The sequence below is a fragment of the Oryza glaberrima genome, chromosome 8 (assembly GCF_000147395.1).
Source record: "Oryza glaberrima chromosome 8, OglaRS2, whole genome shotgun sequence".
Classification (NCBI taxonomy): domain Eukaryota; kingdom Viridiplantae; phylum Streptophyta; class Magnoliopsida; order Poales; family Poaceae; genus Oryza; species Oryza glaberrima.
Genome location: NC_068333.1, coordinates 22,618,648 through 22,631,660, shown reverse-complemented (window position 1 = coordinate 22,631,660; position 13,013 = coordinate 22,618,648). Strand labels below are relative to the sequence as shown.

At 46.1% G+C, this 13,013-nt stretch overlaps 2 protein-coding genes across 2 annotated transcripts; both read left to right on the top strand.

Annotated features, from left to right (window-relative positions):
• The first annotated feature begins 7,518 nt into the window (after positions 1-7,518).
• LOC127782407 (cytosolic sulfotransferase 5-like) lies at positions 7,519-9,014 on the top strand. The gene has a single exon (XM_052309589.1). The coding sequence runs from the start codon at positions 7,618-7,620 to the stop codon at positions 8,620-8,622; it is 1,005 nt and encodes a 334-aa protein (XP_052165549.1). The 5' UTR covers positions 7,519-7,617; the 3' UTR covers positions 8,623-9,014.
• Positions 9,015-11,622: 2,608 nt separating this feature from the next.
• Positions 11,623-12,866, top strand: LOC127782408 (cytosolic sulfotransferase 5-like). The gene has a single exon (XM_052309590.1). It carries the CDS (start codon positions 11,687-11,689, stop codon positions 12,689-12,691), a length of 1,005 nt encoding a protein of 334 aa, XP_052165550.1. The 5' UTR covers positions 11,623-11,686; the 3' UTR covers positions 12,692-12,866.
• Positions 12,867-13,013: the final 147 nt, after the last annotated feature.

The window sequence follows — 13,013 nt, the reverse complement described above, 5'->3', positions numbered from 1 at the left end:
TCAATATATTCATATGCAATTGTTTTCTTAAAAACCACATCATTCTTGCTTAACCAAAGTCAAAGTGGTCAGTAAATAATAGCAGCTCCTAATAGGACATGCATTTTGTTTATGTTCGTATACGTAGTAAGCCTGTTCCAATTATTAATAGACCACTGCCCTGTTTATGCTATTGTAACAAACAAATGGTAAGTATCCAATTGGTGAAATTTTGGAAAAGATAGTTTTCTTTAGTTTCTAGCTTCTATGCTTATTAATTTCTAAATTCTAAAACTACTAAATCTTAAAATGTGGTGCGATAATTGTTTTTTAAACCGAAGCCAGCTTAAGTTGGAATTATATTAAAGAGGAGAGAAAGTATATATCACCAAGAAAGGTGAAAGAAATCAGAGGGGGCGAGGAAAAAAAAACATAAATTAGAACTACACCCTAAACAAAAACCTAAGCGAATATTCTCGCAATGTCTTTTGTTCTACACATGCTACATAGTTTGATTTCGTCTTGTATTTTGGCGAGTAGCCGCGACATGGATTTTTCTTGACTTGGTGCAAGAATTTGGACGTTTCAGAAGAGTTGTATATTCTTAAATTTGTTGCGGCTATTTTTTAATAAAAAACAGTAGAAGAGGCTAGCTCCTAATTATTGCAGCTACCAAAAGCTCTTCAAACAGATTCTGTGACGGTGCCCATAAACTTAACTAAATTAAACTTTAACTAAATTAAGAAGAAGCAGGCAAAGATGGGATCGAATTACAGGGATGCATGGGGGGGCCAAAAGAGCAGATGGATGGGACGGAGTGAGCTACTACTACTAATCAACTTGAGGAGGGTAAAGGCAGCAATCGAGCGAAAGGCGAAAGATCAGCAGCGGCCAGCAAGGCAGCACAGCAGCAGCTGCTGCTAAAAGCCGGGAAGCGAGCGCCTTCAACGAGTCCAAGAAAGAGCCCAAAAGCCGCAACGGCAACGGCAAAAACGCGATGAAACCCAAGCGGGGTTTCAACGGTGCGCGCGCACGAGCGAGCCGTCCTGCATCTGATGTGCGCCGGCGCTGGAGGGGGCTGGACCTGCCGACACTTTACAGCGCATGCAGAGACGACGGCAGAAGCAGCCTTCGCATCGCTTGCTTTTCGCCAACAACCACGACGATGATCACAACAACATCAGCAGCTAGCAGCAACGTGTCAATTGTTTTCTCTTAAAGAAACACAGTACAAATACAATACAAACCCAAATGCTCACGGGAAACTATTTTAATCCCTGGAGAGGATATCCCCTCGTTATTTACATGTCACTTAAATGGTTATGAAAAAAAAATGAGAATATATATTAACATGTGATATAACACTCCACAAACATACAGGTTCAAATTCCACTTCTACATATCGCAATGAAAAAAGATAAACCGCAGCTAGTTAACGTATATTCAGAGTCAAATTTGTTTTTTCGTTGCAAGATGTAGAAATTGAATTGTTTGTGGAGTGATATATCACATGTTAATACATCTTCTCAAATTTTTTCATAACCATTAAGCGACATGCAAACAACAAAGGGATATCCCCTCGAGGGTCAAAATCCACTCCTGATGCTCACAACACGTGTATATTCAATCTTGTAAACACACACATACCTCGTCTTTGAGTAAATTGCACCCGCGGTACAAGAACTTGGTAGGTGCGTGTGATTTAGTGCAAGAACTCGAAAAATAAGTAGACTGGTATATAAACTTGACAACCACGTGCATTTTAGTCAAAAATATTGATGCATACCTTTGATTAATCCTGGTATTATAAGCTTAACTACTAGACCATTGGTTCATGGATTCAATTTCATGTTTTGTCATGTTCATGTTATAATGAATACGTTGATTAATCAAATCGCTCGGAAATTTTGTTATTTGCATGCACTTACTTTTGATAATTATATATCTTTGGTTTCAAATCGATTGATTATTTTATTATTATAACTAACAAATTAAAAGCAATACATAATACATGTAGATCATTTTGGAGATGGCGTGAGTGGCTGCTTTTTTATATGGCATAAAAAGTATGATGTGGAATATTGATCTTTTAACCAAAAACGTGCACACTAGCTAAGTTGTTGCACCTATATACTTATTTTTTAAGTTTTTTATTAGATCGCATCGACCTATCAATTTTATGTACCATAGACGCAATTTACTCCTCCATATTTATAAACACCTATAAAAGATTGGACCGACATATCTAATATCTAGGACTACAGCTTTCTTACTCGATCTACTAGGCACTTGGCTTCTCCATGACCACAAGGCATCATCGGTGCCTCGCCATCAGAATCATCCCCGAATCGACCACCATTCGAACACATCGCAATTAGGCACAACTCGATCCTACAGTGCACACGAAATCGACCACCACTACCCCTCCCTAAAAAAGAAAAAGAAAACTCAAGTAGTATGTATCATCTAATTAATGTGTATAGGTGAATCCGTTCATGCATGTACAGTGCACGACGGCACACGGCATTATATATATTATACGGGTGCAAATGCAGCAGAGACATGCAAAGTGTTGCTGTCATATGATGGAGCTAGAGTATATATATCGATGGAAGAAAGGGGGTCACGGGCACAAAATATAGGGTGACGGGCACGCATCACCGACCGGGTCGAATGGATGGACGGACGCGCGCGTGCGATGCGAGGCGGTCGCCCGTCCATCGGTTTCTCCGAGTTTGTTAATAGCAGCCGGCCGACGACGCGCCAAAGGCCCAAACCGCATGTGACCCCCTGGGCCACACACATGACACACGGACGCGTGCTTGGTACGGTGAATTGGTAGTGATCATCGCGTCGTCTCGTCATCAACAAACAAAAAACTTGGCATCACGTGACTGTGTGAAGCAACTTTTTGGGAGGATCACATTAGTTCTTCTTTTTTTTTTCTTGAAAGAAAAGAGGGGGTCATATGATTGAAGAACTAGTACTTGTTAGTAATTTCTGAATGTGTGTAGAAGGACGCATATGCGTGAAATAATCGATCGTGTGGCTGAGCCCTCGGTCAAATTAACTCGAACGCATGCGTGCGTGCACAATGTGCAGCTTATGCGCGCATTCATGATGCTTAATTGTGCATATTTCTGGGTGAGAGGAAGCAACGGTAATCAGTGTACGCGTGTGGTTCATGATGAGCCATGCACGCACGCACGCATTCATGGATAGAGTCACAGTCCCACGCCGTCGGCCGCGCGCGCGTGCCGGCGGTTGTCGGTGGCGGGTGGGGAAAGGAAGGCAACGTGACTGACGACCGAATCACCCAACGATCAGTTCTTTTGTCCGAGAACGAGTAAAAAGATTGCACGTGACAATTAGATTAAAAAATAATAAAACATGTGAGACCCACATGTCAGTTGCACATACAAAATAATAAAAAATGGTGGGCCCACGGGGACCCCCACGTCATCTTTACTACCCTCTTCTCTCTCTCCAACTGACAGAGCTCGGGTAGTGGTGGACGCAGGTTGTGTCCACGGCGGCCACGGTGGCAGACCTGTACAGGAACCGATGGCAGCGATGGCGGGAGCTTGGCACTTCGACGGCTCAGTTCTTGACCCCGTAGTCGACAACGGCGAGGAGCTAGCGCGACGGCGGCGAGGAAGATGGAGTGACGACGACGACGCCGTCACCAGCAGCAGCCGCTGCCGCCCACGGCCGTGCTGCCCCGCATCCCCCTCGAGGAGGGGACCTCACCGACCTCGCCACCACCGTCGTGTGTGAGGGCTCCGGCTGCTATATCCTCGCTGTCCTCGCTCAAAGCAGGAAGGGTGCCGCCCAGGTCTTCACGCATGCCACCCCTTATCCTCGCTGGCCGCCGCTCGTCGGTCGTCCTCCCGATTAGCCGCCGCCCGTCCTGGCGCCCCTTCTCCCCACCGGTCGCCGCCCGTCCCAGCACCCCTTCTCCCCGCCGGTCGCCACTTGTCCCGGAGCACCATCTCCCCATTGGCTGCCGACGCCGCCCCTTCTCCCTTCCCGTTCTCCCAGTCGGCCACCGCGTGCCACCCCTTCTCCGTGCCGGTCGTCACCCGTCGCGCCATCCTCCTCACCGACAGTCGCCCATCTCTTCGCCACCTATTACACCGTCCACCCCGCCAGCCGCTGCTCGTCTTGGTGCCCTGGCCGCATCTCCTCCTCCTACGGTGGCCACCGCCGCACGCCTCCCCTTCTCCCCGCCTGCCACCGCCCACCGGCCATCGCGTCTGAGAGAGGAGAGGGGGAGAGAGAGATGAAGAGAGGGGAGACGGGGAGTGAGAAGGAAGAAGAGAGGAGTGAGATTGACATGTAGGGCCCACGTGGGCCCCACCTTCTTTTAATTATTGTTTTTGTGTAACTGACATGTGGGCCCGACGGTTTTTATTATTTTCCTAATTAATTGTCCACGTAAGCGCCATGTCAATGTCATGTGAGATGAAGACCGAGTCAAATTAGCCACGTAGGCAAAAACCGCCATCCAAACCGCCTTGGGACTTTTTTTGCACCAGTTTTTGACAGTTGAGGGACCTGGTTGATGGACGAAAATCGGATTCGTTGACAAGTTAAGGGACCTCAAATGAACTTATTCCGCGAACGTTTCCGTTTTCTCCGATGGAGGATCTATCGCAACGCGAATACTTCGGCCTTGTTTAGTTGGGAAAAATTTTGGGTTTGCTTGTCACATCAGATATATGGACACACATTTGAAGTGTTAAAGGTAGTTTAATAACAAAACAAATTACAGATTCCGCCTAGAAACTATAAGACGAATTTATTAAGCCTAATTAATCCGTCATTAGCAAAATTTTACTGTAACACTACATTGTCAAATCATGGCGCAATTAGGCTTAAAAGATTCATCTCGCAATTTACACGCAGATTGTGTAATTGGTTTTTTTATTTTATCCATATTTAATACTCCAAGCATGTGCCCAAAAATTTGATGTGATGGGTAAAAAGTTTATATTCTGGTAACTAAAGAAGGCCTTCGCCCATCTCTTGGTTCCACGTGTCAAAAAATTGAAGGACCAACGTTTAAACCAATCAGCTGGCGCCACAAGCCCCAGCTTTAGATAATTAGGGCATGTTTGGTACAGCTCCAACTCCTAAATTTAGCTCCAGGAGTTAGGTCTGGAGTGGAGTACCCAGCTCCACAACTCTAGTTCATTTTGTGAGATAGCTCCACCCAGCTCCACTCCCAGTTTTAATGGAGCTGAAACTGTTTGGCTGAGCTCCAGCTCCAGGAGGGGTGGAGCTGTAGCTGGAGCTGTGGCAAACAGGTTCTTAGATTCATGCACACAGTGCACGAGTGCAACTACTATATTACGTTCAATCAAGAATAAGCGAAACTGTAGCACCAGATATAATTCTTTTATACCTTCATGGATAGTGCATGCTTAGAGCAAGTACTCCCTCTGTACTCGTAAAAGAAGTCATTTAGAACAGCGACACGATCTCCAAAACACAATTTTAACTTTTTGTTTCTATAAAAATATTTATTAAAAAGTGATATATGTATACTTTTATGAAAGTATTTTTTTTAAGACAAATCTATTCATATAATTTTTATATTTTCAAACTTAACAACTTGAGAGTTATTCATGATTTATATTTCTAAGGTTTGACTTAAACATTGTCCTAAACGACTTCCTTTACTAGTATAGACGGAGTATAATACTCCCTCCGTTTCACAATGTAAGTCATTCTAGTACTATCCATCCATCCACTCGATCGATAATTCTGCAGGATTTGAGAGGCAAGACTCCCGTGTCGCCTCTCAGGCGACCCAAGAGAGGAAAAGGCCGCACCCAGGCAACCCCGCCGCGCCTCGCCTGCCTCGCCGCCGCCGGCAACGCCACCGCCTGCGGTGGTGGCCGGCGGCGGTGGGGCCGCCCTCCTCCCCCTCCCCCTCTTCTCCCTCTCTCTTTCTCCTTCCTCCCTCCCCTCTTTTCTAGGTTTGAGGCTTCTCGGGAGGCGTCGGCCCGGGCTTGGTTCCTCCTCCTCCATGTCCGGCGCCGGTGTCCAGGGCAGGCGACGAGGGGGACGGCCGGATCTGACCTCCCAAGGTCCAGATCCGGCGCGTCTCCGATGGGATCCGGGCTCTGAGAGGCCCGGCGGCGGCGGCCCTTTCCGGACCGGCGGCGGCTATGAGGGTTGCGCAAGGGCGAGCTCCGCAGTTTCCCGCGCATCCCGACGCGAAAGGCCGATCGGCAGCGAAGGTGCAGGATGGGGAACGGCCGGATCTGGCCCTCTAGGTCTAGATCCGGCATGTCCAAGCTGGGGTCAGGTGAGGACCGGACCTCGTTGGCGGTGGCGATGACAGGTGGGCCTGGGTGGCGCCGACGGTCCGGTGGTGCCAACGAGCTCTGCAGCTTGTGGTGCTCCGTCGGTCCGGTGAGGTGGCTGAGCAGGTCATCATCGATGTTGTCCGGCCATTGTGCAGGTGGTTGTGTGCATAGTATAGGTACCCGGTGTGCAGGTGGCATTTGGTGGCTTTCGTCGCGGACGCTATGTTTGGATGGGACTCCGAGGCGAAAGCCTTGCTCGGCTTGCCGATGCTAGCAACGGCGACACCCTTGAGTGCCGTTTACCTTCTTGAAGGCGTTGCTATTGGAGCCCTCGTTCAAACCCCACTTCAAGGGATTTCTCCGGGTGAAAACCTTAGATTCGTTAGGATCGGACGTTGTCGCCGTTCTATCGGCGTATCCTTCTTGAAGGCTTCGTTTTAGGAGTTTTATCCCTTGTCGGACTGCTGTTCTTAGTTTTTAGGTTCAGTATGTCAATGCCGGGGTTTTCGCTGGTTTTCCATAAATTAACCGTGCCGTTGTAAGGTTTTTGGGTCCGGTTTTCCTTATAAACTGGATCAACTTTCTTCTTCTATAGTGAATTGCAGGAACTCCCTGCCTGTCCCCTCGAAAAAATATTGATATTTATGTCTAGATTTATTAACATGAATATGAATGTGGGAAATGCTAGAATGACTTACGTTGTGAAATGGAGGGAGTAGTAGGCTATAAGCCGGCTTGGACACAAGAACCAAGAAACTATATGAGAGAGACAAGTGGGCCCTATAATAATTATAAAGAGCTAATTATTACTCCCTCCATCTACTTTTGATAGTCATATTTCCAAATCTGAAAATTTTATTTTTGATAGACATATTTTAATCCAACAACTTATCATCTTAATGACTTTCTTAGATTTAATACGTGATTCTCCATTCTTTCACACAAGATTAGCTATATGGGCATCGAGAAATGAATTGCTTGTTTACGAGGAATAATTAGTAGCATGTTTAAATGGATGATAAGTAAAAATTACTTATCTTTGGTTTGTGTGCCAAGATGAAATATGACAATCAAGATTAGATGGAGGGAGTATATAGATAGGCTGAGAGAAGGCTAAAAAAACATTATAGCCAACGGGTCGGCTGTATTATTAGCCTTGCTCTTAGGCTGGATGCTTGTGTTGATTGATATAATAATTGATTGATATAATAATTATAGACACAGGATGCTCACATGCTGGGGCCGCTGTGTACGTTGTTGCTCCAGACCACTAAGCTCCGCTCGAGCCAGTCCAGCAATTCAAGCGTACGTGTAAGCAACCATGGCTCAATTAGGTCGTCTACCCGACGCCGAGAGCGTCGTCGTCGTCCCTACCGCTACCGGAGACGACGTCGTCCTCGCGTCGCTTCCGACGAGGGAAGGATGGTGGACGGCGTTCGTCCGCTACCACGGCTGCTGGATGACGCCGCAGGGCGCGACGAGCGTGTCGCTGGTGCGTGCCCAGTTCGCGCCGCGCCCCGACGACGTGCTCCTCGCCACCTACCCAAAGTGCGGCACCACCTGGCTCAAGGCGCTCTCCTTCGCCATCGCCAACCGCTCCCGCCACCCCGTCGTCGGCGCCGGCGCCGGCGACCACCCGCTGCTCACGACCCACCCGCAGGACCTCGCGCCGTTCATCGAGACGCCGTTCCGCCACCTCCACCCGCTCGCCGCCCTCGACGCGCTCCCGTCACCGAGGCTTCTCTCCACCCACCTGCCGCACCAGCTCCTCCCCCCGCGTGCCGCCGAGCTCGGCTGCCGCATCGTCTACCTCTGCCGGGAGCCCAAGGACGTCGTCGTCTCCACATGGCACTTCATGAACAAGGTAGGCAATGGCTTCTTCCTCGACCTCGACGAGGCCTTCGAGCTGTTCGTCGATGGCTGTTCCCTCTACGGGCCGATCTGGGATCACTGCCTAGGCTACTGGAGGAAGAGCATCGAGGAGCCCGACAGAGTTCTCTTCCTCAAGTATGACGACATGATGGCCGACCCGACCGGGCACGTCAAGAAGCTCGCCGAGTTCCTCCGCGTCCCGTTCACCGACGATGAGGTCGACGCCGGCGTCGTGGAGGAGGTTGTGAGGCTGTGCAGCTTCGAGAAGCTGAGCCGCCTGCCGGTGAACTCCTCCGGGGTGGTTGATCGGATCGGCGGACGACCGATGGAGAACTCGTCGTTTTTTAGGAAGGCGAAGGTTGGAGACTGGAAGAACAGCTTGACTCAAGAGATGGCGCAGAAGCTTGATGCCGTTATTGCGGAGAAGCTGAAAGGATCTGGTCTCAGCTTCTGAGTATGGGGGATTCGTGCTTGCTGTTTATGCATGCATTGCTCCTGTAAAAGTACAACAGTAATCTTCAGCTGTAACTGAGTTGTGTCCAATTATCAGTAAAGTGGAGGAATGGAAGAACTACTTGACTGAAGAGATGGCCAAGAAACTGGATGCCGTTGTTGAGGAGAAGCTGAAAGGATCCGGTCTCACCTTCTGATTAGCTGAATCTAATATCTGTTGGTCTGTTTTACATGTAGGCTCAGTGTGCTTTTTTGTAAAAAAGGACAACAACCTTCAGAATTGTAATCAAGCCGTGTCTAAATATGTGCACGCTCGACGGCTCGAGTAAGAGTTGGAAATCTTATATTGCCACAATAAGACTTTTTTTATAAGAACTTTATAAGCTATTTATATACTCCCTCCGTCCCCTAATATAAGGGATTTTGACATTTTGCTTGCACTGTTTCACCATTCGTCTTATTAAAAAAATTTAGAATTATTTTTTTGACTTACTTTATTATCCAAAGAACTTTAAACACAGCTTTTCATTTTTTATAATTGCACAAACATTTTGAATAAGATGAGTGGTCAAATAGTGCAAGCAAAATGTGAAAATCCCTTATATTATGGGACAGAGGGAGTACAAAAGGATAATTTATTACAATAAGTTAATTAATTTTTAAAATGTTGATGTCATGCACTGTATTACATTTTAAAATATTATTTAGTATATTATACTTTTGTAAGTTTATATAATTTAAACTATATAAGTTTTTAAAACACTAATTATCAAGTCTTATCCAAAGTATAACTCATGCATCAGTAAGTTTTACAATTTGAACGTATCAAATTAAGGACTTATTTGTAAAATGAATTGTACAGAAGATCAAAACGTAAAACAACATTGATATATCTATCCCCATGCCAATTTGATCTCGGTCATGCTCCACTGATGGAGAAACCATCTTTCCTCTCGGTTCGTAACCTCCTTTTAGTCTCGGTTATCCAACTGAGACTAAAGATCGCTATCTTTAGTCCCGGATGAAATAATCGGAACTAAAAACAGATCTTTAGTCCCGGTTGGTGAGGATAGCAGGCGGCAGTCCAGTTAATCCCTTTTTTTTCTTTTTTATTTTCTCCTTTTATTTTCTCCCAAATCAAGTGGCATGCATATCCCCAGATCAAACCCTAAATCCCAAATCAAAGTAACATCCCAAATCCACATCACAAATCTTAAAGTTACTTATATACACAAATCAAATACATCACAAATCCTAAAAAATCTACACACAAATCAAATTACATCAAAAGTTCTACAAAATTCATCGCAAATACATCACAAGTTCACATCACACACAAATCAAATACATCACAGGATAAATCACAAATTCTAAAGAAAAAATAATCCCCAGAGGCGCCGGCCGGTCGCTGCCGCCTCCCCTTCGCGCTGCTGCCCGCTGCCACGCCGCCCTCTGCGCCGCTGCCCGCCGCCGCGCCCCACGCCGGCCACTGCCTGGCCGGCCCGCTCTCGCTATCACTCCAATCCAATCCAGCTCCTCTGTGAAAAAGAAAGAGATAAGGGGAAAGAGATAGGGAGATAGAGATAAAAAAAAGAGATAGAAAGCGTTTGTTGTGTGGACGAGAGAAGAGGATAAGTAATAGGGATTATATAGTACGTGTTGATTTTTATTCCTGGTGGTTAGTATCCCAACCGGGATTGAAGTTAGATCTTTAGTCCCTATTGGTGTTACAAACCGGGACTAAAGATCCTAGGCGCCTGACACGGTCTGACATGAAACCAACCGGGACTAAAGATCATCGGATTAAAGATCATCTTTAGTCCCGGTTGATGTTGCCAACCGGGAATAAAGATCCTCTAGTCATGTTACTCTTATAAATCAGGACTAAAAATTTAGTCCCGGTTTTTAATGGAACCGGGACTATTATGAATTTGGACCGATCAACCAAATATGGTTTCTCTACCAGTGCTCCGTCGCTCGTTCGTCTCATCCGGAGACGTCGGACGTGCTGGAATTATCCAGGACCTCTTTTTTTACAGATAAAATCCTACGCTTTCTTTCTTTTTTACTTTCATCGGATGATCTAGATTTTCTTTCATACGTTGATTAATCAGATGGCTTTTTAGATTAACCTTTCACTTATAGAGATAGGGTGATGTTAATAGACAGATAAAGTGGGTTTTATCTCGATGAAATCATTTGTACATCGTTTTCATTTGTACTCGATGAAACTATAAGTTAAATATCTAATTGTTTACGTGGCATAATATGAAACAAAGTAATATTAAGTAATTACGCATGATACGCGTGTGCAATTATTGCATTCAAATTCAATACCAGCATGCGTACTACTCTGGAATACAACCGTACTATGCATGCGTTCTTCTTTATTTTGTTTGTTTCCATTTCAAGTTAATTTACACTGCAAGAAAAGGAAGAGTAGATTGAACAACCAAATAAAATAAAATTATTGGAATTAATACACTGTAGTTGACATATGATATAATGTGTCGCTTCTTTAATATTGACAAATTTAATTTGTCATCAGGTAGGTCGAGATAAATTAAAGAAATTAAAGAAGTGACCTGAGGAGATGTGGCATCTAGCTCTACTGGAGTATATATATCGATTTTGCTATATCTCACTCGAATGATTTTTTCTTATCTCTCACTTGATTTTCTCACTTAAATTTACGGTGAATTTTATTGTAAGTTACAGTGTAATTTATGAAACTTACATTGTAACTTTTGTAATTTACAGTGTAATTTTTGAATCTTCACATATAAATTTTGAAATTTGCATTGGATTTTGTCTTTTTCTTGAAGATATGGTAATTTAGTATCTATTATAGTGCTTCTTAGTTGTTTTTTTGCCTTTTACTGTGTCTATTAAAATCTGTGTGATACGATCATAAAAATCTTTCGAAAGATGCATAGATACTCCCTATATATATAGACTTGCTCTTCCCCATCACTAGCTAGGAGCTACCCAGCTTCTTTAATTTGTTCTTACCATAAATTTCCCAATCGCTAGCTACGTAAACAGAGAAAAGAGTTTTAGCCGCCATGGCTCAAGTTGAACTCGAGGCGGACAGCGTCCTTACCGGAGAAGAGGAAGATGAGAGCCTCCTCCTGTCAATGTCATCATCATCCAATAAGCTTCAGACGAGGGAAGGATGGTGGACGACGTTCGTCCTCTACGACGGCTGCTGGATGGACCGGCAGGCAGCGATGAGCGTGTCGCTGGTGCGTGCCCAGTTCGTGCCACGCGACGACGACGTGCTCCTCGCCACCTACCCCAAGTGCGGCACCACCTGGCTCAAGGCGCTCGCCTTCGCCATCACCAACCGCCGCCGCCACCACGTCGTCGGCGCCGGCGACCACCCCTTGATCACCCAAAGCCCGCATGACCTCGTGCCGTTCATCGAGCTGCCCTTCCGCCATATCCACCCGCTCGCGGCGGCCCTCGATGCGATCTCCTCCCCGAGGCTGCTGGGCACCCATATGCCGCACCATCTTCTTCCCCCGCGCGTCGGTTGCCGCATCGTCTACCTGTGTCGAGAGCCCAAGGACGTCGTCATCTCCACGTGGCACTTCATGAACAAGGTAATAGAAGGATTCTCCATTGATTTCGACAAGGCCTTCGAGCTGTTTGTCGATGGGTGTTCCCCCTTCGGGCCGATCTGGAACCACTGCCTAGGTTACTGGAACAAGCACGTCGAGGAGCCCGACAGAGTTCTCTTCCTCAAGTACGACGACATGATGGCCGACCCGGCCGGCCACGTCAAGAAGCTCGCCGAGTTCCTCCGCGTCCCGTTCACCGACGATGAGGCCGACGCCGGCGTCGTCGAGGAGGTGGTGAGGCTGTGCAGCTTCGAGAAGCTGAGCTGCCTGCCGGTGAACTCCGGGGTGGCAGGTCGGGTCGGCGTCGACGAGCGGCCAATGAAGAACTCGGTGTTTTTTAGGAAGGGTAAAGTGGGGGACTGGAAAAACTACTTGACCAAAGAGATGGCCAAGAAATTAGATGCCGTTATTGAGGAGAAGCTGAAAGGATCTGGTCTCACCTTCTGATTATCTGAATCTGATATTTGTTATTTCTTTTACATGTATGCTTTGTGTGCTCCGGTGTAAAAGTACAATAATCTTCAGAATCTCTTGTATTTAAACTATGTCCCATTGTATGCACGCTTGCGCAAGAGTAGGAACATTTTATATCGCTCACTGCAATAAAAAGCGATCTTTTTCTTGTGTCCAAGGGTTGGAATTTTTTACGAACGCGTAAAAGAATTGCACGTCAATATATTAGAAGAAAAAATTTTTGTTACACAACGCAATCAGCCAGATAGGCCTATGCCAGGAGGAAGAAAGATAAAACCAAAAGGAAAAGAAACTC